Source organism: Neophocaena asiaeorientalis, unplaced genomic scaffold (assembly GCF_003031525.2).
Source record: "Neophocaena asiaeorientalis asiaeorientalis breed wild unplaced genomic scaffold, Neophocaena_asiaeorientalis_V1.1 scaffold150, whole genome shotgun sequence".
Taxonomy (NCBI): Eukaryota; Metazoa; Chordata; class Mammalia; order Artiodactyla; family Phocoenidae; genus Neophocaena; species Neophocaena asiaeorientalis.
The window spans coordinates 1,534,408-1,557,640 of NW_020176571.1; the positions used below are offsets into that span (position 1 = coordinate 1,534,408).

Genomic DNA, 23,233 nt, shown 5'->3' on the forward strand with positions numbered 1-23,233 from the left:
CTGCCCCAGTTCTGCTCCACATCCAAAGATCAGGACTCGCCCTAAAGCCCGAAGCTGCCGATAGGCTTGTGCCCATAGACTATGACACCGTCCTTGGAAAGAAAGCCAGCTGGGCACTGGTGGAAAGGCCACAGAGCAGTGGGACGCCAGCCACCTGCCCCGGAGCAAGGGCAGCTTGTGGGGACGCACGTGGGGGGAAGGGCTTTCAGCTGCAGCTCTGCTCTCTGGGCCCAGAAAACAGGTGGGCTGTTGGGATGTTTCCACCCCGTGGGGGGGAGTCTGGTGAAGACTCACTGCCTTTGTCACTTGAGTGTTGCTTGCTGTTTTTAGTTTGGTTTTGTTGTTTTGTTTATTTTACATGTATATGTTAGGTTACTTATGTGTCATAGTAACATACATTTGTGTGTGTGTGTGTATATATATATATATTTGTATATGAATGTCAAAGTTGTATTTCACACCCTTGTCAGGAAATTTGTAGGAAAAAAATATAAGCTGGTTTGGTTAAAGATCGTGAGGCAGTACAAGACTGGTTACACGCTGCACCTTTGAAAGTCCATCAGCTGGATGGGCAACTTTTTAAGAAATTGTGCTCAAGTAAGATAACATTTACCATTTTAACCATTTTTTAAGTGCAACCGTCACCACCATCCGCCTCCAGAACTCTTTCATCTTCTCCAACTGAAACTCTGTCCGCATTAAACACCAGCTTCCCCTCCCCCTCCCCCAGCCCCGAGCACCCACCACCCTACTTCCTGTCTCTGTGGCTCTCTTTTGGGGGCCTTGTAGAAGTGGAATCACACAGCATCTGTCCTGCTGTGACGGACTTCTTTCCCCCCTCAGCACAATAGCTTCAAGTTTCCTCCATGTTTGTTGTTAGATTTTACAGCTTGTTTTCCATCGATTGGAAGGTTTATTTTTGTTTTCTTTGCATTTATACACCTTTATTTGGGAATGTTTAAATCGATACAGAGAAACGAAATTTCAGAGACACTGAATATCATTAGTTGGGACATCATGACTTTATTGTAAAAGAAACACGGAAATTATTTAACGACGAAAGATTTCAGAACTTCAGTGGCAGCTTCACGTGATGCCATTTCAACAGTGACTTATTTTAGTCGACGTATTTTCCAAGAATGTCACCATCTCTAAATAAGAAAGAATCCTTGTCATCTAGAACTACTTTGGTGCCTCCATATTCTGGGAGAAGAACTTTATCTCCAACTTGCTCACTAACTGGTTGAACCTCTCCACCCTTTCCTTTAGAGCCGGATCCAACAGCTACTACCGTTGCTTGCAATACTTTTCCTTGTGATTTTTCTGGAAGCATAATGCCTCCTTTGGTTACAATTTCGGCTGCACTTCTTTCAACTGAAACTCGGTCAAAGAGGGGAAGAAACTTTCTAAATGCCTGTCCTGCCATGACTCGGGTTGCAACACTTCGTACTCTCGCTCTCTGGCCGCCGCCACCACCACAAAGGAGAGATCCGCAGTCCGACCCCCCTGCCACGTGAACTCTGGTTTTGTTTTCTTGCTGAGGACTCTGATGTTGAGAACAGGACAACCATCTGAATGTTTGCCTGGCCAAGGGGCTTCTCTCTCACCACCCTAAAATATACTTACCTTTGCCATAGTGGACACTTTTCAGTGTTTTTTCCTGCCCGTCCACTACATAACTGGCATGTTAATAGCTGCTCACGGGAATTCCCTGGCGGTCCAGTGGTTAGGACACTGTGCTTCCACTGAAGGGGTCATGGGTTTGATCCCTGGTCAGGGAACTAAGATCCCACATGCCGCACGGTGCGGCCAAAAGAAAAAAGAAAAAAAATTTTTTAATTAAAAAAACCAAAAAACCCAGCTGCTCACCACTCTCAGTATGGCCCGCACTGCAAGGGTGAGGTTGGAGGGCGTGCAACCCCTGCCTGCTTGGGCAAAGTCTCCAAGAACCCACAGAAGTCCTTTCTTTCTCCAGGAACATGAGGCCTCTTGATCTAGAGGGCAGGCCTGTGCTCACCTTCCTCTCCAAGTAAAGCAGGCTCTTAAAACATGCTTTTTGTTTGCTTGTTCTTTTTTTTTTTAATTATTATTTTTAAAATAAATTTATTTATTTATTTTTGGCTGCATTGGGTCTTCATTGCTGCGCGCAGGCTTTCTCCAGTTGTGGCGAACGGGGGCTACTCTTCGTTGTGGTGCGCAGGCTTCTTGTTGCAGTGGCTTCTCTTGTTGCAGAGCAGGGGCTCTAGGAGCGCGGGCTCAGTAGCTGTGGCACGCGGGCTCAGTAGTTGTGGCTCACAGGCTCTAGGTGCGTGGGCTTCAGTAGTTGTGGCACATGGGCTCAGTAGTCGTAGCTTGCAGGCTCTAGAGCACAAGCTCAGTAGTTGCGGCACGCGGGCTTAGTAGTTATGGCACGCGGGTTCAGTAGTTGTGGCTTGCGGGCTCTAGAGTGCAGGCTCAGTAGTTGTGGCGCACGGGCTTAGTTGCTCCGCAGTATGTGGGATCTTCCCGGCCCAGAGCTTGAACCTGTGTCCCCTGAATTGGCAGGTGGATTCTTAACCACTATGCCACCAGGGAAGCCCTGCTTGCTCTTTATAATTATTATTTTTAAGCAGTATGTTCAAATAGTTAAATGTATACACAGTAAGAACGTGCAGTGAAAGTTCATGTCCCACACTGACCCTACTTCCTGGTCCCCTCCCCAGCTGCCCAGAGACGGTTCACGGGGAGCAAGCACATGGGTGCTTTTTCACACAAAAGATTTCATCTCGTGCTCGCTGATCTGTATGGTGGTTTTTGAAAAAATACAGAGAAGTCAGAGTGTAATATGAAAAGTTCCCACCACCCAGAGCTGATAAAAACTAATCTTTGCTGTTTCTTTTTTTCCCCTTATATAAAAGAAGTAAAATGTTACAGATAAAGTTGAAACATTCTGTGACGTTCACAGACAATCCTATTCCCTTCCTTCTCTCCCCAGAGCTGAGCACTGCCACTAATTTGTTATTCCTTTCAGTAATTTTGTATATTTTCACAGGCATACATATATATGTCTGTGAACAACACATAGTATTGAAAGGGAGCAGGACCCTGTGGTCCTTGTCCCCCATGGCCTGAGCCTGCCTTCTGTCTGTGGAGAAACTTTAGCCAAAGAATAAGTTCAACTGGAGACGTAAGAAAATGCAGAAACAAAGGAAAACAGTCAAAGGAGACCAAATAATAAATGTTTAGTCAGCAAGCATAGTCAAGGACCTTTAGCTCCTCCCCAAGGGCTATATAGATCATAATGTGAGCCATATCCTGTGAGCTGTCTTGTAGATACTGATACCCTCGCCAGGTGGAAGAAGTGAACTACATGATGACTAGACTGTAGCCATGACATAAGCTGCCACAATTCCAAGAACTGGCCTCAAAGAAATGGAAACAAACCGACCCTGGAACTGAAGATTAATTGTACCTAAAACAATCAAGATGACGCTGGTCAGACCACCAATGACCAACTTCAAGATGACCGTCAGAGGACTTCCCTGGTGGCGCATTGGTTAAGAATCCACCAGCCAATGCAGGGGACACGGGTTCGAGCCTTGGTCTGGGAAGATCCCACATGCTGTGAAGCAACTAAGCCTGTGTGCCACAACTACTGAGCCTGCGCTCTAGAGCCCACGAGCTACAACTACTGAGCCCACGTGCTGCAACTACTGAAGCCCATGTGCCTAGAGACTGTGCTCCACAGCAAGAGAAGCCACCGCAATGAGAAGCCCGCGTACCACAACGAAGAGTAGCCCCTGCTCAACGCAACTAGAGAAAGCCCACACGCAGCAACGAAGACCCAACGCAGCCAAAAATAAATAGAAATTTAAATTTAAAAATTTATTTAAAAAAAATAAAGTCTCTATGAGGTGATGGATTTTTTTTTTCTGGCTTGCGGGATCTTTGTTTCATGACCAGGGATTGAACCCAGGCCCCAGCAGTGAGAGCTGGAGTCCTAACCACTGTATTGCCAGGGAAGCCCCTAGGTGATGGATTTAGCTGAACTCATCGTGGTCATCATCTCACAATATGTGTAAGTCAGGTCATCATGCTGTTCCCCTAAAACTTAGCGCTGTGTGTGTGTCAATTACATTTCAAAAAACAGACTGAAAGAAAAAAAATAAATAAAGCACTTCTCTACATGCAAAGCAAAAAAAAAAAAAAAACTCAAAATGAAAACCTCAGTGTTCTGATTTCCAAACAATTTCCCTCCCTGTCGTTTGTTTTTTTAAATAAATTTATTTATTTTGGCTATGTTGGGTCTTCGTTGCTGCGCACCAGCTTCCTCTAGTTGCAGCGAGTGGGGGCTACTCTGCATTGCGGTGGCTTCTCTTGTTGCAGAGCACAGGCTCAAGGTGCACGGGCTTCAGTAGTTGTGGCACACAGCCTCAGTAGTTGTGGCACACGGGCTCAGTAGTTGTGGCTTGCTGGCTCTAGAGCGCAGGCTCAGTAGTTGTGGTGCACGGGCTGTAGAGCTCAAGCTCAGTAGTTGTGGCACACGGGCTTAGCTGCTCCACGGCATTTGGGATCTTCCCGGACCAGGGCTCGAACCCGTGTCTGCTGCATTGGCAGGCGGATTCTTAACCACTGTGTCACCAGGGAAGTCCGAAGTGAAGTCTTTTCTTAACATTTCCGACCTGGATGATTTCTGAAGGTTTGGACTGTGACCTTAGCAGAGGACACAGTTACCCAATTTTCTTCAGCTCAGGGAGAAGGGCAGGTGGTACGTGAGCAGGACATGACACTGCCACGTGCACAGGGTGTGTTCCTCTGGGTAGGTTCCGACCAGCTCGGCCCTGTGTGCTCACATTTGGAGCACACACTGGGACACAGCCAGCTTTTTGGGGGTGAACCCTGCCCACCTCCCTCTCCCGAGAGAGCTGTGACTGCCCAGCCGGGAGTCACCAGAACAGAATGTCCCTGCCTTATGAATGGGCATTGTTCTCAGAAAGAGAACCCGTAAGTCAATTGTTCAGAATTGGGAGGCATTTCCCCAGATAAACAAGGGTATGTGTAAGCTTTACTATTCAGGACAGGCCCAAAGAACTGCTTGCTCCCTGCAATCAAAGCTGGGCCGATGATAGCTGAATCCCTGCCCGGAGTAGAGATGTGCTGCTCAGAAAATGCCTTCCAACTTGTACCCTCTGTGACTGGGGAGCAGGGGCCTCCCCAGTTCTTGGCCCTCGATGTGGCTGCCTCGATGGTCTGGGGTGCAGGCCAGTGAGGAGAAATAGCTGGACCCTGCGGAGGGCGGAGTAAAGCCCTGGGTCCTGGTCCACGTCTTCTGGAGGCCCAGGTATGGGCCTGCTTCCCTTCTGCTTCTGGTCAAGGTTCCTCTGTCCTTCTGAAGTTCCCTAAGGTCTGGAAACAATGGGAAACAGACTTTAAAAAGGGCTTCTTTTGGAGGAACACGGTGGTCATCTTCTCAGGGAAGACCAAGGTTGACCTAGGGAAGAACGGTGGACTTCTAGGTATATGAAAGGCCAAACAAATCCAGGTTAGATTCCTTGCATTTGTGGCTGGCTTTGATCAAGGGATGATTCTGAAGATCTTATGTGTCATAATCACGTGCTTTTTAAAAAATCATGTTTCCTTTGATCTTTCTTGCCTTGATACAAGTTCGATGTACCAATATCTCAATCTCTAAGAAGACTTTATGCTTTACAAAAGGCTTTCACATCCTTTATCTTATTTGAGGGAAAGATATTATTACCCCTGTTTTACTGCTAAGGAAACTGCCTGAGATCACTTAGCTGGGAAGCTGGGCCCTCTGCACCGTGCACCAATTCAAGCCCTTGCTGATGTTAATTCCCGAAGGGAGACAGGACCCACAGTCCTGTAGCTGAAACAAGTCTCCAGGGAATATCTGGTTTTCTCCATGTCTCCAGACTCTTCCAAATGACCCCAAACATCTAAATATCCCTTATTTTCTTAAACTTCATTAGGGATTGAAATCTGTAACTCTCGCTTACCTGTCCTGGTGACAAATAGCTTCTCTCTGATTAGAAAGATATCCTTTATTTCCACCTTGGTTCTTTTTGTTACCAAAAAAATCTGTTTGGCCGAGAGAGCGTTTTTTTTTTTCTACTTTGTTGGGAACATACAGTAAGGGCTCAGAAAACAAGCCTGGGACTACTGGGTCCGTCCACAGCAGACCTGAAATGACAGGTAATGCAAGAGTGTGATCAGGTACGTGGTCCGAAGCACTTGCCCATCTTCTGTTGCAGCCAAGCCTTACCGAGCCCCTGAGGGGCAGGTGGCACTGGATCAGCTAAAGCCTGGCAGTCTGGTGCTGAGTCCGGGGCTCTTGCACAAGCCGACAGCAGAGCCGGACCGGAATTCTGGTCTCTGACTCGGATCAAGGAGCAAGTGTTTATGCCCGTCACAAAGTCGCCCGACTTGATAGCTTAACAAAGTTCTTATCTGGGTGAGCTCTCAATTCGTGCCCAAGTCCAAACTCAGGACTCTGGAGGCAGAAGCAGAGGTGACCCTGGGGACTCTCCTTAGCGAGAACACAAAGCCCCCGTTGGCTTCTGCCGGCGGGCCCCAGGACAGTGGCTGGCAGAGGGTGCGCAGTGGCCGGCTCTGCCCTGAGCAGACCTGCGTGGGAAGCGGCAGCAGCAAAGGCTCCTCTTGGGCTGTTGTCCATGTGGTCTGGGACGGTCTGAGCACAGGGCCGCTCCGGGGCACGCTGTGTCCTGTGCATCTCCAAAGCCAGAAGAGACAGACCAAGACACAGCCAAGCTCAGGGCTCAGGTCTGCCTCCAAAAGACGCTCGCCTCATCTGGTCAGACAATGTGGTCCATGGACCGCAGCAGAGATTAGAAACACGTCCAGGAAGTCACATCCACACATCTTACTACGGAGGAGAGTTTGGGGACAGACTCTACTGATGTTAGACCTTTGGGGAGACGCTAATTCAGGACGGCCCACCGTCCCCTAGTCCAGGGTCAATCTCGAGGATGCAGACACTGACCTGATGCCCTGTACATGCTACCTCTAAACCCAGGTCCTCTGCAAACAGCCGTCTCACTTGTGTGCAAGGCTTGCTTGGTCAGACCTAATAACCTGTCAGCAAGTGTGAAACTAGCCACAGAGCAGAATCGCCCAAGGCGTCTTTTGAAAACACAGATTCCCAGACCTGACCTCAGATTCACTCAATCAGCGTCTCCAGGTCTGGGTCCTAGAAGTCTGAATGCTTATTTTTTATTTTATTTTATTATTTTTTCAGCCACACCGCGCGGCATGCAGGATCCTAGTTCCCTGAGCAGGGATTGAACCTGCGCCCCCCTGCAGTGGAAGCGTGGAGTCCTAACCACTGGACGGCCAGAGAAGTCCCATGAATTCTTAAATCTCCCCAGATTTTAACAGCCAGATGGAGGGCAAGCTCGGGCCCTGCAGTCACCCAAGCTCCACTCAACGTCCAGTTCGAGCTTCCTCTCCTGGGATCCATGGACAGGATCTTGCTTGCTCCTGGGCTCCCTTCTCTCCAAACAGATAGAGGATGGGTGCCCAGAAGTGCAGGCGAGGCTCTGAGTCTGCAGCAGGAGCTGCCCTTCCTGCTCTTACCCCCGTGGTGGACACAGCCTGGGAGCGCTCGCACTCGGACACCCTCCACCCCACCCCCATGCCGCAGCCCCTCGGTCCAGTGCAGCAGGCGATTCCCAAGGCGTCCTGGTCCTGCTCGGCCTCCAGCACATCTGAGCCCAACAGTGGACTGACCAGAAGGGGGAGGGCTCCCTGGGGCTGAAAATATGTACGTAATTCGGAAGTATTTTAGGGTGTCTCCTTCTCTGTGGGAGAAGGTACTTACCTGTGATGGAGAGGCGGGTCCTGGCGTGGAACCCAGGACCTTCCTGGAGGAGCAGCTTAGAAGAGGGATTTCCAGAGCTCAGCTCACGGCCTGGTCTGCTGACGTCACACATTCGCAGGGCCCTTCTGAATTCTGAAGAGCACCATTATTCCAAACCTCAGATTCATCAGCCTGGGGAAAGGCAGTGGGGTTTGTATAAATCCAGGGAAGTACCCAGTGGAGACCGCCTGGCCTCCATCTCTGCTGGGGGCCTCGGGCCCCTCCTGAGGGCCGCATGTCCCCACCTCCCTGGGTAGATGCGCTCTGGCCCTGGGGCTGAAGTCCAAGCCCATGTTTGACTCGAGGACCCAGGGGATGTGGGACCTCGTCCCCCCTCCAGCCGATTCCACTCTTGTCCTCTGCGCTCAGATCTACAACCTTCCCACAATCATCCCTGCGGCTCAGGCCTCTCCCACCAAGAGGCCATCTTACCGCTCCTACCCAGGGCCTCCTCCAAGGGCCGCTGTCTCGCCTCGTCCGACGGCTGAAGTCCTTCTGCTGTGTTAGTTACATCACCAGAACAAACTAAAAATTTCAGAGAATCAAAAACAAAAAACCCTAGAACGAAACAACAACAACTGTCTTGTGCAAAACGAACCCACCGTGAGGCAGCTCTGTAATTCACACGTAAGGCGAGTGACCTAGTCAGTTCCGCTGTCCTGGGCACACAGCAAGCGCCAAGCTCAGCACCCACCACCCGCCTTTGCTTCAACATGTCTTTCAACACCCTCTCCTCCCTTTGTGCAGATTCTCTGTGTCCTCAGCTCTGCACTCCTTGTTCTCTTCCCTTAGATTCAGGATGGCCAAGTTCCCTCGGCCATGTGCCTATCAGAAGAAATTTCCCTACTCACCCTTCTCATTCAAAATTCTTGGTAGCGGGACCTCCCTGGTGGTCCAGTGGGTAAGACTCTGTGCTCCCAATGCAGGGGGTCCGGGTTCGATCTCTGGTCGGGGAACTAGATCCTGCATGCATGCCGCAACTAAGAGCCCGCACGCTGAAACTATCAGCGCTCGTGCCACAACTAAGGCCCAGCACGGCCAATATAAAAATAGATAAATAAAATATGCACATATATTAAAAAATTCATGGTGGCAAGATGGGGAAGATTATTGTATACACCTGAGTCTCAGAAGGAAACGGGCACCTCTTACTTCAGGTGACTACATCCTGTGATCACCCAGAAATCCACTGAGGAACCGGAAGGGCCTCTGGAGTCGTTTGGCATCAATTAGCAGCTGTGTGAGTCCGAGGATGTTACTTGACCTCTCTGAGTCATAGTCTTCCCATCTGTAACATGTGGATAATAACACAGACCCTGCAGAGGTACTGAGAGAATTATCCATAATATACGCAAAGCAGCTGGTACAGTCAGCCAGCCCTCTGAATGGTAGCTATAGTTCCCACCTCTGCAATGATGACCTTCAAGCAAGCAGAGTATTCGGCTGCCTGGAAACTACTTAGGGGCAGGGGATCCGCCGTGGCTGACACATGCCACTTTCCAGCCCGAGCTCCACTGCTGTCACGGATGTCTCGGTGGCCCATCCCGGCCAGACTAGGCACTCCCCTCATCTTCCTTGCACACTCAATCTTTAAAAAATTAGTGGGCTTCCCTGGTGGCGCAGTGGATGGGGGTCTGCCTGCCGATGCAGAGGACGCGGGTTCGTGCCCCGGTCCGGGAGGATCCCACATGCCACGGAGCGGCTGGACCCGTGAGCCGTGGCCGCTGGGCCTGCACGTCCGGAGCCTGTGCTCCGCAACAGGAGAGGCCACAACAGTGAGAGGCCCGCGTACCGCAAAAAAAACTAGTAAAATATGGGAATTCCTTGGTGGTCCAGTGGTTAGGACTCTGAGTTCTCACTGCCGAGGGCCCGGGTTCGATCCTTGGGTGGGGAACTAAGATCCCACAGGCCATGCGGCGTGGCCAAAAAAAAAAAATTAGTAAAATTACACTGACCTAATTCTTCCCAAATTCGTCCAAACGAAACATGTAAAACTCAGCCAAGCTGCTGTCCAGAGTCTGTTTCTGGCATCAACCCGCAAAGACCCCACGCCCAGCTTTTGAGCTAAGGTGCGAGCCACAGACACTGGGCTGGAGCTGGGGAAACAGCGACACTGTGTGGCCAGGAGGAAGGGGAGCCCAGCGCAGAGTGGGCGCTGGGGACCTGGCCCTGGCTCAGGGAGAGGAGAGGCCCTGACAGTCAGAAAATAGAAAGAGGAGGGAACACAGCACCTTACATGTGTGAGTGGACCCACTTCCTACTCAATGCTCCTCCCGTCCCCAGCCTCAGACTAGAAGGCAGGGCAGTGCACGCTCTCAGATCGGAAGGGACAAAAGCAGGCTGCCTGCAGGGCATTTGTAACGTTTCCAGTGTTTGCTGCCTTTGCTCCTGGGAGCCGAGGGAGATTTACAGAAACATCGGGCCATCTTCCTCCCTCTCAGATATTTCCTTTTGGTGAGGACTCAGACCTTGCAGAACTGAGGAAAGTGTGAAGGAAGCAGCTGGTGCTGTATAGAGTTATTACTGTCAAAGGGAAGTATCTTTATTTTTTGTTGTTTGTTTAATTTCCTTTTCTTTAAAAATTTTTTTTGTCTTCTTTTTCAAAGGGAAGTATCTTTATAATTGTTTTTTGGTTTGTTTTGGGGGGTTTTTTTGGCCACAAGGCATGCAGGATCTGATCCCCACCCAGGGCTCGAACCTTTGTCCCCTACATCGGCAGGCAGATTCTTAACCGCTGTGCCACCAGGAAAGCCCTCAGATCAATTTCTGTCACTTGGAACTTTTTTTTTTTTGCGGTACGCAGGCCTCTCACTGTTGTGGCCTCTCCCGTTGCGGAGCACAGGCTCCGGACGTGCAGGCCCAGCGGCCACGGCTCACGGGTCCAGCCGCTCCGCGGCATGTGGGATCTTCCCGGACCGGGGCACGAACCCGCATCCCCTGCATCGGCAGGCAGACCCCCATCCACTGCGCCACCAGGGAAGCCCATCACTTGGAACTTTGAGGAAACAAACTACACTGTTCCCTCATCTGTTGAGTGAGAATCATCATTCCTCCAGCAATTATGTATGGAACCATCTCTCTGCAAGGCACTATTTGAGATTCTGGGAGACAGAGCTGGGAACAAAAGAGATTTTTTTAAAAGTCCTTCCTTTATGAAACTTCCCTTCTACTAAAAAGGTCTCTGGAAAACCAGTAAATCTAAGGGAGACGACAACGTCAAATCAGAGACTAGCCAAAGGGCTGGTTGACCCAACAGACAGAGCACAGCCCCCGGTCCTAGAAAGCACGCTAGAGGGCCGGACCCCTTGAAACCGTCACATCCCTTTTGGCTTTCAAATAAAATTGGTTTAAAGGATGCAGCTTTCTTTTTTATATATTTTTTAAAAGTATTTATTTATTTAGGCTGCCCATATATATGGAATTTAAGAAAAAAAAATGTCATGAAGAACCTAGGGGTAAGACAGGAATAAAGACACAGACCTACTAGAGAATGGACTTGAGGATATGGGGAGGGGGAAGGGTAAGCTGTGACAAAGTGAGAAGGTGGCATGGACATATATACACTACCAAACGTAGAATAGATAGCTAGTGGGAAGCAGCCGCATAGCACAGGGAGATCAGCTCGGTGCTTTGTGTCCACCTAGAGGGGCGGGGGAGGGAGGGGGGGAGGGAGGGAGACACAAGAAGGAAGAGATATGGGAACATATGTATAGCCGATTCACTTTGTTATAAAGCAGGAACTAACACACCATTGTAAAGCAATTATACTCCAATAAAGATGTTAAAAAAAGTATTTATTTATATAGGCTGCATCAGGTCTTCATTGCAGCACACAGGATCTTTCTTTCTTTTAGTTGCAGCACACGGGCTTCTTAGTTGTGGCATGTGGGATCTAGTTCTCTGACCAGGAATCGACCCCGGACCCTGTGCTTTGGGAAAGCAGAGTCTTACCCACTGTGCCACCAGGGAAGTCCCTAGAGAGGGCCACTTCCTATAGTTGCCTTTTCTTTTACATCTTGGAGCAGCTGCAGCAGCCCCTTCCGATGGCTTGCTGACAGGCCCACACTAGGGCCAGCTCTCTCTGTACTGCAGTTTCCTATCTGCTTTGGCCGTGGCAGCTTTAAGGCTATTTCCAATTATCCCGGGGAGCGGTAGAAATACACATAAGTGACAAGTTAAATTTGCAGATCATTTAAAAAGCTAATTTCAGCCACCTCTTCTCCCACTCTGTTATTTATGAAAACTACTCAGGAAGCCCCAGTTAACTGATTTGTTTCTATCTTCTGTTGCCGCCTCGGGCAGAGCTGCAAATGGACAGAGCGAAGAGCAAAGGGCAGGCGGCAGGGAAGGAAGCAGAGCGTAGACAATCTACGTGAAAATCCACTGTGTGAAGCACCGAACATCTGACCTCATACCTGGGCCAAACCTTCTTACTTAGGGGCAAATTACCTGGCATTCTTATGTAGAATCAGGAAGTAAAGCACCTTTCCTATTGTTCGGGTATAACTACCGTGCAGATTCTTACATAATAAAGGACTCACAATAATGGGGGGGGAGGTCCTTCTCAGCCCCCCAGGCTTCTTCCAGAGACGTGAAGCTTGTCCTCCCAACCAGAGGGCAGGGGTTTCCAATAAAGACAGACAAGCCATGTTCTGCAGCGTCTCAGCCAGAAGTGGTGACAGTTACTTTTATTTTATTTTTTTTACATATTCCATGTCTCCAGTGCCTCGCTAACTCCCCTCCAAATTTAATGCAAGCGTTCATTCCTGTGTACGTGGTGGGCATGGGCGTGTACAGGCGCACGCACACGCACACACTGGGGTCCCAGAATACATGTGACCAGGGTCAGTGGGGGCTGGCCACGCGTCAGAGCCTGTTTTAAGATGGAGATGAGGACTTTTCCCACCTTCTTGGGACAGTGCGGCTCTCCTCCCAAGAAATGGGCTTCTTTCTTGATAAATCACTGGAGCTGTACGATCGTTGTCTCGTGGAGAAATTTCAACCACAGATGTCTTGTTATGGGCCCAGAGCTCCAAGGATAACAAAGCTGAAATAAAATTTTATATATATATATAACTGGACCACCAGGGAAGTCCCTAAAATAATAATGATTTAAGGGAAGAAGCAGGGCAGAATTTCAGTGGAAATAACCAACTTGGGGATTTAATACAAGTACCAAGTTTTGTTTCTCAGCTCAAAGGATGGAGCGTGGATGACAACGAAATGTATTCTCCAAACTAGGACTTCGAATTCAGTTCCTGAGACTCTGGTCACAAAGCCTTTGTGAGTGGAGGGCTGGCCTCATCCTGACCCCAGCTGTGGCTGTCTTCCCACCCTCCCATCTACTTTAAGTGGAGGCAGTCAGGCATGCCTTTCTCTGAATTTCATCTTGAAGACAAGGTGAATGCCTGCAGACAGAGCTAAGTAAATAACACCTTATTATATTCATAGTGGATCTGTAGGCTTCCCCCAGTCCCGGGTGGAAGATCCCAGGGCAGATCGGTTCTTTCCCCTCTCATCAAAAAGGCTCCCTGGGGAATTCCCCGGCAGTCCAGTGGTTAGGACTCGGTGCTTTCACTGCCATGGCCCGGGTTCAACCCCTGGTCAGGGAACTAAGATCCCACAAGCTGCTGTGGCACAGCCAAAAAAAAAAAAAGAAAAAAAGAAAAACAAGAAAGCCTCCCTGGATGGCTGCTTGGTCCAGGCATTTCATTAATTCAATTAGGCTACATGTTAATACATTTCAGGTGCCAGGGAATTCTGCACGGTGTTGCCAAGAGCACCAGGTTGGGAATTAGGGCCCAGCTGCCTGTCTCCCCGTGGGTCCTGGGCTAGCTCTCAATGCCTGTAGGTCCAGTAGAGTCTCTGGATCACCAGCGCAGGGTTCCCTCAGGTCCTCGATGAGGGTGTGGACAGTGGTCCTAGCTCCACCCACCCCAGATCAAGTGAATAAACATTTCTGGCATTGCAGGTCCAGGACTCCGCATTTTCACAGCACGCTAAGGTTTAGGACCTGCTCATGGTTTGGAGGTCCTCATCTGGACACACAGGAGCTGGGGGTCTGACTGCCACACCCTCTGCTCAAACAGTCTGCGGTTCTGAGCAGAAGCTTTTTTTTTTTTTTTGCTTCGCCACACAAGCTTGTGGGATCTCAGTTCCCTGACCAGAGATCGAGCCCTGGCCCCTGGCAGTGGAAGTGCGGCATCCTAACCACTGGACCGCCGGGGAAGTCCCCAGAAGCTCAGTCTTCTAGGGCGGCCTCCACATTCTCCACCCACTTCCCACTGCCTCACCAGCCACGCCACAGGCCGCTGCCAATTCACCAGGATCCCACAAGCGTGTGACAATAAGTCTAACTTCATCCCAACCCGTTCTGAAAATTAAATAATCCCGAGACCTGGTTGTCAGCGGCGGCAGCAATCACGTGGGTGTTTGAACATACAACCCGCCCCGCAGTTGGAAGGAAAACGTTGGGTATTCGCCCATTCCCGTGCCAGGACTCTGCAGGAATAAGCTCGGCGTGACAGGGGTGATCCATCTCCCTTTGTGAACACGGGGCCACTTTTTGGGATTGTGGGCAAGTCACTCCCAACTAACTTTCTGAAGTGTCTGAGGATGAACTGGGTCTCAGCTCTTAAACACTTTGAGCACCTGATACAAGGTAACTCTCGGGGTCTGTGGACCCGTGATGTAGGCAAGGGCAATGAAGCCAGCCAGTGTTTCAAAACCCTGACCGTCACGGTTGATTTGGGTGACTGGTTGGTTTATTTGGTTAAATGCCAGCGATTGAAGCCAAGGACACGCTTTTGATCTTCTGTAGGCCAGGTGGTTTAAACACTTTCTCTCATGGACCATTCCTCTTGAAAATGTCAACCAATCTGAGTAACCGTGCGAGGAACAGTTACAGGGAACACAGCCCTACGTCGGACGTTCCTCGGTGTCGGGTCAGGAGGTCTTTCTTTAGGTACTGAAGACACAGCAGGATATGGGGCCGTGGACGCCCTCGGGCAGAACCTCTTTTACCCACTTCTGCAGTCATTTGCTCATTATAACCAAGTTAATCCCGTAATCCCATCACTTCCCCGGAAACAAACTTTTCTAACATAAAACTGGTGTCTTTTGTGGCTTCTCGCTCGCTGGACAGCCTGTCTCAGTGTCTCTCCCAGAGACCCCCGCCTTTTCTAGGGTGCCTGAGCTCTGCCTTATTCTCTCCTGTCCCAGATACTCCAAAACTGAAGTTCTGGCCCCAAAACCGCACATGGCAACACGGAGAAGCCAGCAGAGGGCATCCGCAACGCCTGTGGTCACCAAGAGCCCAGGAAGACTGGTGGGAGGTAAAATGCGGAAGGTGGGGGGGGAGAGGAGGTAAATGTGAGGTTTAACCCTAACTCTGAATTCTGTTCAGAGCAGCGATGTTAACGGCCATCATGTAACTGTGTTGCCCTGGCGGAGAAGGCGTGCACGCACGCGTCACCTTATGAATTCTCACGATGTCCCCCTGTCCCTGCAACACCACACTAGGGCTCTGGAACGTCTCCATTCTCTCGCCCTCTTCCGTGCGTGCACCGTGTAGCAGGGTTCCAAGGATCAGATCGAAAATAAAAGGACCCATGAAACATAACCGTGTGTCCAAGTAAGGAAAGAGAAACTTCAGTGGAGGGTGTTTAATGTCAGAGGGAAACTACATCTGGGGCACAGGTGAAGAGCCCGCAACAGGCCGGCCGAGCATGGCCGCACCTGCCCCAGCTTCCCGCAACGGGGAGGGCCGGCAGAAGCATCAGAGCGTCCGCTCCCTGCGTGGGAGCACGGTGCCATCCGCCCTCGCCAGTCACCACCTGGCTTTCTGCAGCTCGGGCATGGAGAGTCCATGTCTCTCCTGACACATCAGGTCAAACGACCCCTCCCTCCTGGTGCAGGTGCCAGTGAATCGCAGAGGAAAATTAATTCTCGCTGGAAAGGCAGGCCCCGGAGTCTGGGGAGGAGCTGTCCCTCTGTGGTCCCCAGAGACGGCGTGGGGCCTGTCCTCTTTCCTGTAACTGTGGATTCTGCAAGTACGCACACGGACGAAAGTGCAAGGAGGCACTGGGCCTCTCATGGAACCAGTCGGTGTTCTGGACGAGACCCAGAAGATGCCAGGCGTGAGGCTGGGTTCCCGTCACTCCACGGGGCCGCCTGGCCCAGAGGCCAGGGTCGCAGGGCAGTCACCCACCCAGCAAAGACTCCAGACATCATCAAGGTCCCCCTCCAAGCACCACCTCTGTCCTCAAGGCCGCGGTGGGTAGACAGGGAACATTCCCAAGTCCCTACCTCTTGAGAGTCCCCACCAGAGGCGGGGACAGAGCCCTTTTCCCACCCACTGGGATCAGAGAACCAGCAAAATCCAATCCTCCAAGATTTCCAGCGTCTCTTAAATAGGCTTTTCCTTTCCGTTTTCTTCCTTCAATTATTTACCATCCATCCTTTTCTTTATACAAATATAAAATAGATTTATATAGATCTAGATCCTATAGACTCTGCAGCAGCGCGGAGGAGCACAGGAGAGCGGCCCCGTCTACTTGCAGACGAACTGGTCCACGACCTGCGTGCACTTCTTGCAGCGGACGAAGCAGCACCAGTGGAACTTGCAGTGGCAGCGCTCGGTCTGCACGCTCTTGAACTGGTCGTAGCCGCGGCCGCAGCACATGAGCGCACAGCCGTCCAGGCCCTCGGACGTCTTGTTGCACAGGCGGCCCTGCGTGCCCAGCGAGCCCGTGCTCTGGTCGCGCAGGCAGTAGTCCGGGCTGGGGTCCACGTAGACCAGGTCCTCGGGGGTGGGCTGCTTGAAGCGGCTGTTGACCAGCTCCAGCTTGCCCCGGCGGGTGATGCGCATGGCAGCCGCGCTATCGTACTTCTCCTTCAGCTGGTCCCCCACCTTGCGGAACTCCGCCAGCTGCAGCCAGCAGGTCTTGAGGCTGCAGGACCCCGAGACGCCGTGGCATTTGCAGGCCACGTCTGCCGTCTTATACACAGCCTGCGGGGAGAGGGGGAGGAGAGAGAAGGGGATGAGAAGGAACATCCCTGACGGAAGATGCCCAGAGGCTGGCTAGGGCGAGTGCAGGAGAGGGCCGGCAGGGTGCGTGTGCAGAGGGCCGGTTTTCCAACCATGTCCAAAGGTCTTTCCAGGTTGAAAGTGGATAAAAGGAACAGCACACAGAAAACTTCTGGGGAGGTGACGGCCATGTCTGAGTCACTACCAGGATGGCACACTTGCCCTTTTTATTACCCATTTATTATCACCTGAAATTTGTCACAAGAAATGTGTCGTTACCAGCAGGAAAAAAAAAAAGGCTATTTCTATCTTGATCAAAGTCTCAAACAAATAAAAACCAACAACATGAGTGTAGCTTTTACACGATATGGAGCCCAGTCCAGAAAAAAGAATCAGCCGTACCGGGAGCCTAGAACAGAGACCGCTGGCACGGCCCTGGCTAGCCGAAAGCTCTCCACAATCCTGTCAAGTCCCCTAAGAATTAAACGGTCCCTTTTTCTATGTTAACAGTTGCTCACTAGCTCTACAGTCATCGGAGCCTCACCATAAACCACAGCACATTGTGACAAGACACCCCCTGGGAGTGGCTGTGATGCAGGGGAGGGGCAGGCCCTCTGCGATGGGAGAGCAGACCGGTGGGTCCATCTTAGGGCGGATGTCTTGGAAAACAAATCCACCCAGAAGTCACTGAACCACAAAATTGGGAGGGGACCTGAACGTGGGCTACCCCAAATCCAAATGGAAAGGCAAGAGCAGACCAGAAAGCTGCTTACAAAGTGCCTTTCAGCGAAAGCATACGGATGCATTGTGTCAACTAGCCCTGGCAGCCGGCCCAGAAGTGCAGATGGCAGGATAAAGATGCAGGTCCGCTGCCCAACATTTTCTTCTGCCACAGCTATTGTCACCGACGCAGGCAGGACTCATTTGTCAAGGGTTTCTCTCGGCTTTCTTTTCAAGAGTCCCCAGATTGTGTCTTTATCCAGCACTGCGGCTGGGACCACTGCAGGTGCGAGAGAGAGCTTCAGCTGCATGAGCTCTTATTACTCCTGTCCAAACTCTTCCTGGTTTTTTTCTGGTACAGAACTATTCCCACTATTTCCGGGTGGAGAAACCGTCGCTCTACATGAGGCTCAATAAACTGTGCAAGGGCCACCCAGGAAGGGTTGCTCACCAAACCTGGGGCTTAAAAACGGATTAGGGTGGAGAAGTCAGGCAGGCCCCTCCCCAAGGTTAAAGGCACCAGCACTTGGCTGGCAGCTCCAGGCCAAAGGCAGAAAGGAACTGACACCCCATTCCGACAGGGACTTCAAAGACGGGGCCCGCAGTCGTCCTCTGGCGCAAATCCCCCGGGTCTGAGCTGGAACCTGACATTCCTTGGAAACGGTCCTCGGTTTAGAGAGGGATGTCAGGCAGCTGGTGCTGTTAGAAGAAGGAGGAAACATTAAGGGCCTAAAACTGTGAACCCGACACTGAGTGACTGGGGGTGAGGGATGGATAAGCATCTCCACGGGGAGATTTGGGAGGGACAGGAATTTTAGTAAAACAAATCCGGAAGGGAGAGCGTCACTGACCCTCACTATTTAGACGTCCATTCTACCTTCTTCTAGGAAGAAAGACAGCGTAGAGACGGTTATGCTTGTATTTTAAATATTTTACTGTTGCTAATATATAGATGTTCCTCTTGCAAGAGAAGGAGGTTGGTCATTTTGGCCCTTGCTGCGAACTGAAAAAGCAGGAGAATGTTTTAAAATTTTTCTTAGGTCTACATCTCGCCCCCTGGCAGAGCCCCTTGCCCCTCTTCCGCATCTAATGGTGTGACGGAGCTCGGTCACTGGCAGGAATGTCACAAGGACGAGGCAGCTTTCATCTAGAAAATGCTCAGAGGCCCTTGAGTGACAAGGCAGTATCAACCCACCGCCCCTGGCTTCAGTATTGTAAAACAGGGTCACTAGAGGCTCTCAAGGGCCAAGAGAAATTTCTCGTAAAGTATGCCCGAGATTTCCTCTGTGGTCAAGATGTCAGATCCTAGATATCCTACCCTTTAAAAAGATCTGGTTGTAAAATACCCGTCTGGGGCATTTTCAATGCCGGCCACCTTGTTTCCTGAGGAAGGTTCTGTGTAGGTGTCAGGAGGTGGGAGGTGATTGATGGCGAGGCCTGCTCCTTGGAGGGGGGATAAGACATAGAGAGGGACAGAGACTCCCCACCTGGAGCAGATGGACGCCGGGGAGAGATAAAGGGCTGTGCAGAGGTGAGGAGACTGCAGGGGGCAGACAGACGAAGCCGGGGAGGGGGTAGGACAGGCTGATGGAAGGCGCAGCCGAGATAAGGGCTGGAAAAAGCAAACAAACAATTAAGGGTGAAGAAATGAGGAGCCAGCAGAAGTGGGGCCGGATGAGGACGAGCGGCTGGGCTCCGCATCTGCCCGGGGCCCCAGGCAAAGCCTTCCTGAACTTGACCTCTTGCTAGGAGGCCATGGGGAGTTTTCCCTGCACGGTCACGTGCGGGGGTCCCCCGCTCCTCAGGAGCTGGAGTGAGCAAAGTCTAACACCTCAGCCAGGTCCGCAAGGCTCCACTGCGCTTCGCAGAGACTGCCAGCCACGGGGGATGGGAAAGATTATGGGGGTACGTGGTGTGTGAACTGGGACCTCGAAAAATGGGTAGAATTTGGGCATTCAGGAGATAAAGTGAAGACCCTAACCTTTTTTTTTTTTAATCAGTCTCTCACGGTTAGACTCCCAAAGACTGGCAAATGGAGAGGAGGTCGTGGGAGACTGAGGCCGCTCCACAGATGCCCTCAGAGCAGAAGAGTTCTGGTCTCTCCACCCGGATTTATAGCACGATAGCCACAGATCAGAGCGACGGCCCGAACTCCTGACACGCCACAGCTGAACACCCATATCTGGCTAAACAAAACTAGCCTCTGCAAGGAAGATGCTGGGCAATGACCAATTCTAATTTTGACTTGACGTCACGCTAGTGATGGCGCTAGGTTTACACACGGGTACCATGTTCTACCAGCACCACAGGACGCTAAGTCACAGAAGAGGCATTTCCAATCCCCTTCGTTTGATATGTGCTCCTATGAAACGAGTTAATTTTTTAGGAAATTAATATATTAACACTTTTTAGAAGTATATCCATGTCCTGTTACTGAGTCACCAATGAACCAACATTAAGTTTCTGAATTTACTTCTCCTCCAGAAACTGCTGCTCCTGTTTTATCGTTAGCTCATCGGCCTCACTAAGTACCTTGCTGGGCCCCGAGCCCGGGCTTGACACAGACCTGAGTGTGGACAGCTCTCCCAGAGAGAGGTCTGTGTGGTTTCCTGAGAGGTCCGTGGCCCCGGCCCTTCGCCAGGAGGGCCTCCTGCCACCCAGCACTCGGGCCTCAGACCTCTGTCCAGGGAGATCTGGACGCACATCCACGGTGGACGCCTGAAGAGTGGAAGACAGCTTCTGGCTGAGCGAGGCCTCCAGTCAGTAGCAGAGGCAGACCCCGTCGGGGCAGACCCTGCTCAGGAGAGAGGAGCAGGCCGTGTGCTCAGACATGGGGGCTTCCCGAGCAGGTGCCGGCAGATGAGGCCCGAGCTCTCCAGCACCCGTGCAGGAAGCCCAGAGCCCTGGCCCAGGTGTGCTCTGCACAAACAGTAAACCCAGCTCTCCCCAAACCTACATTTTAGTCTCCACTGAAATTGAGGCTCAGAAGACCCTCGCCTCTTCCACGAGACTGATGAGACTGGGCCTTCAAAGGATGGTTGCCTTCCACAGTTCCACTTAGGTTAAAGCACCCAAGTGTGTTTGCCATCAGTACTGAAGTGTGCTTTTGGACTGGGTCTCGGGATATGCATGATGGCAGCGCTGAAAAGTCAGCTCTGCTTTACCTGAGCCTCTAACAAACCATAAACCCTATACGAGGCCTGATGGCCTAAACTTCCAATCATCCTAGCTGTTCAAACGACACAGGAGGGGCAGTCAAGACAAGAGGTGCCTGGGATTCGGTGACGAGACTGCACCCAAGTCCTACAGGCACGGATGTCCTGTGGAGGAACAGAATAGGCTAAAAGAGTGACAACTGCGTGTGTCTCGTGGGAAATGGAGCCTTTGGAAATCAAGGATGAGTTCCAGTGTGGGAATCTAGGTCAGCATCGTAAGAATCTCTGTGGTCAGACTCAACCCCTTCCTGGACCGGCTGCCGTGGCACAGCAGAGCCCAGAAACAGCCGATGGTCTAGTTGTCTGCGGGGCTGGGGTCCTTCATCTGGGTGTGTGTGGGGGCGGGGTCCTCCATCCAGGTGTGTGTGTGGGGGCCCTCCGTCCAGGTGTGTGTGTGGGCGCGGCCCTCCGTCCAGGTGTGTGTGTGGCAGAGCCCCCTGTCCGGGTGTGTGTGGGCGCGGCCCTCCGTCCAGGTGTGTGTGTGGCAGGGCCCCCTGTCCAGGTGTGTGTGGGCGGGGCCCTCCGTCCACTTGTGTGTGTGTCAGGGCCCCCTGTCCAGGGTGTGTGTGGGCGGGGCCCTCCGTCCACGTGTGTGTGTGTGTGTGTGGCAGAGCCCCCTGTCCAGGGTGTGTGTGGGCAGGGCCCCCTGTCCAGGTGTGTGTGGGCGGGGCCCTCTGTCCAGGTGTGTGTGTGGCAGGGCCCCCTGTCCAGGTGTGCGTGTGGGCGGGGCCCCCGTCCAGCTGTGGGGGGGCGGGGCCCGCCGTCCCGGTGCGCGTGGGGCAGGGTCGCTTACCCTCCGGCCGGCCTCGTTGTTCTGCAAGTTCATGAGTACGCGGCCCTGCTCCTCCGAGCCCTTGGCGAAGTTCTTCTCGCGCTCGCGGGCGTCCACGAACTCCTTGGCGAAGCGGTAGCCGTAGTCCACGTTGTCGCCGCAGCCGCCCCACAGCCAGTCCCGGGGCAGGTCCTTGGGCCGCGCGGCCCGGCTGCAGCCGCACGTGGACAGCTCCCCCTCGCGGCAGGCACGGCTGATGGCGTTGACCACCCCGGCCGCGCTCACGGCGTAGGTGAAGGCCGTCTCCCGGCTCCCTGCGGGTGGACAGAAGACGGGTGAGGCCCTCACCCCCTGCCGCCCCGCCAGCCCGCACCCCGGGAGGGGGCACGTCTCCCTGCCGAGGCCCCCGGGGTTAGAAAGCGCCCTGGACCCGGAAGCGAAGTTGACTCGTCTGCCCGTGAGCCCCTTCAGCCCCGGCCTGCACCTCATCCCTTTCGGAGAGGTCGCCCCGGCTGTGCCTTCCTAGGAGGCCGGCCTGAGTGGACGGGAGTGGGGGCGTGGAGGCACTGGTGGACCAGGTGGGACGGTCGGAACGAGACTGGGCACAAATCATGGGACCCACAGTGCAGCTCTATCCTGGCAAACACCTCTCCTTCACAGGTCTGTTTCTCCCCCTCCATGAGTCACACATCTTGTCTTTTTACGCCTGTATTATCTAGCTGGACAGCGGCCGAGACCAGGAGTAGAAATGAACTAGGATGACAGAATCCAGAATCGTCTGGGCCGTTTCCCTCTGTCCCCCGAGGTCCACACTGCCTCCCACCCCGACAGCACTGGGGGACCACCTCCACGGTCACTCAGCACGGTCTTTCTAAACGTCCAGATCATTTCCTGTAAAAAATCCAAACTGTGCGGGCTTCCCTGGTGGCGCAGTGGTTGAGAATCTGCCTTCCGATGCAGGGGACACGGGTTCGAGCCCTGGTCCAGGAGGATCCCACATGCCGCAGAGCAGCTGGGCCCGTGAGCCACAACTGCTGAGCCTGCGCGTCTGGAGCCTGTGCTCCGCAACGGAAGAGGCCGCGATAGTGAGAGGCCCGCGCACCGCGATGAAGAGTGGCTCCTGCTTGCCACAACTAGAGAAAGCCCTCGCACAGAAACGAAGACCCAATACAGCAAAATAAATTAATTAGTAAAAACTCCTATCCCCAACATCTTCTTTAAAAAAAAAAAATCCAAACTGTGTACTTTATTGCTATAGTGAACCACTTAAGAACCCATATGATGGATGTCCTACTTCAATAAAAACGTTGATAAAAAATAATACTCAGGGACATGCAAATCAAAATCATGAGACATCACTTCACACCCACGAGGATGGCTATAATCAAAAAGGCAGGGCTTCCCTGGTGGCGCAGTGGTTGAGAGTCCGCCTGCCGATGCAGGGGACACGGGTTCGTGCCCCGGTCCAGGAAGATCCCACATGCCGCGGAGCGGCTGCGCCCGTGAGCCATGGCCGCTGGGCCTGTGCGTCCGGGGCCTGTGCTCCGCAGCAGGAGGGGCCACAGTGGTGAGAGGCCCGCGTACCGCAAAAAAAAAAAAAAAAAAAAAAAAAAATTATTATT

General features: G+C 52.1%; 1 protein-coding gene and 1 pseudogene across 1 annotated transcript in view; both read right to left on the bottom strand.

Annotated features, from left to right (window-relative positions):
* Window positions 1-1,064: 1,064 nt before the first annotated feature.
* On the bottom strand, window positions 1,065-1,465 carry LOC112391917 (10 kDa heat shock protein, mitochondrial pseudogene; annotated as a pseudogene).
* Window positions 1,466-15,525: 14,060 nt separating this feature from the next.
* The window catches only part of WNT5B (Wnt family member 5B), a 13,259-nt gene continuing 5,551 nt past the window's right edge, over window positions 15,526-23,233 (bottom strand). Inside the window, exons 4-5 of the mRNA XM_024733226.1 lie at window positions 21,633-21,925; window positions 15,526-16,886 (exon numbers count right to left, since the gene is read on the bottom strand). Of these exons, the coding sequence (XP_024588994.1) occupies window positions 16,428-16,886; window positions 21,633-21,925 (752 nt within the window). The 3' untranslated portion in view covers window positions 15,526-16,427. The remainder of the gene's footprint in view (window positions 16,887-21,632; window positions 21,926-23,233) is intronic.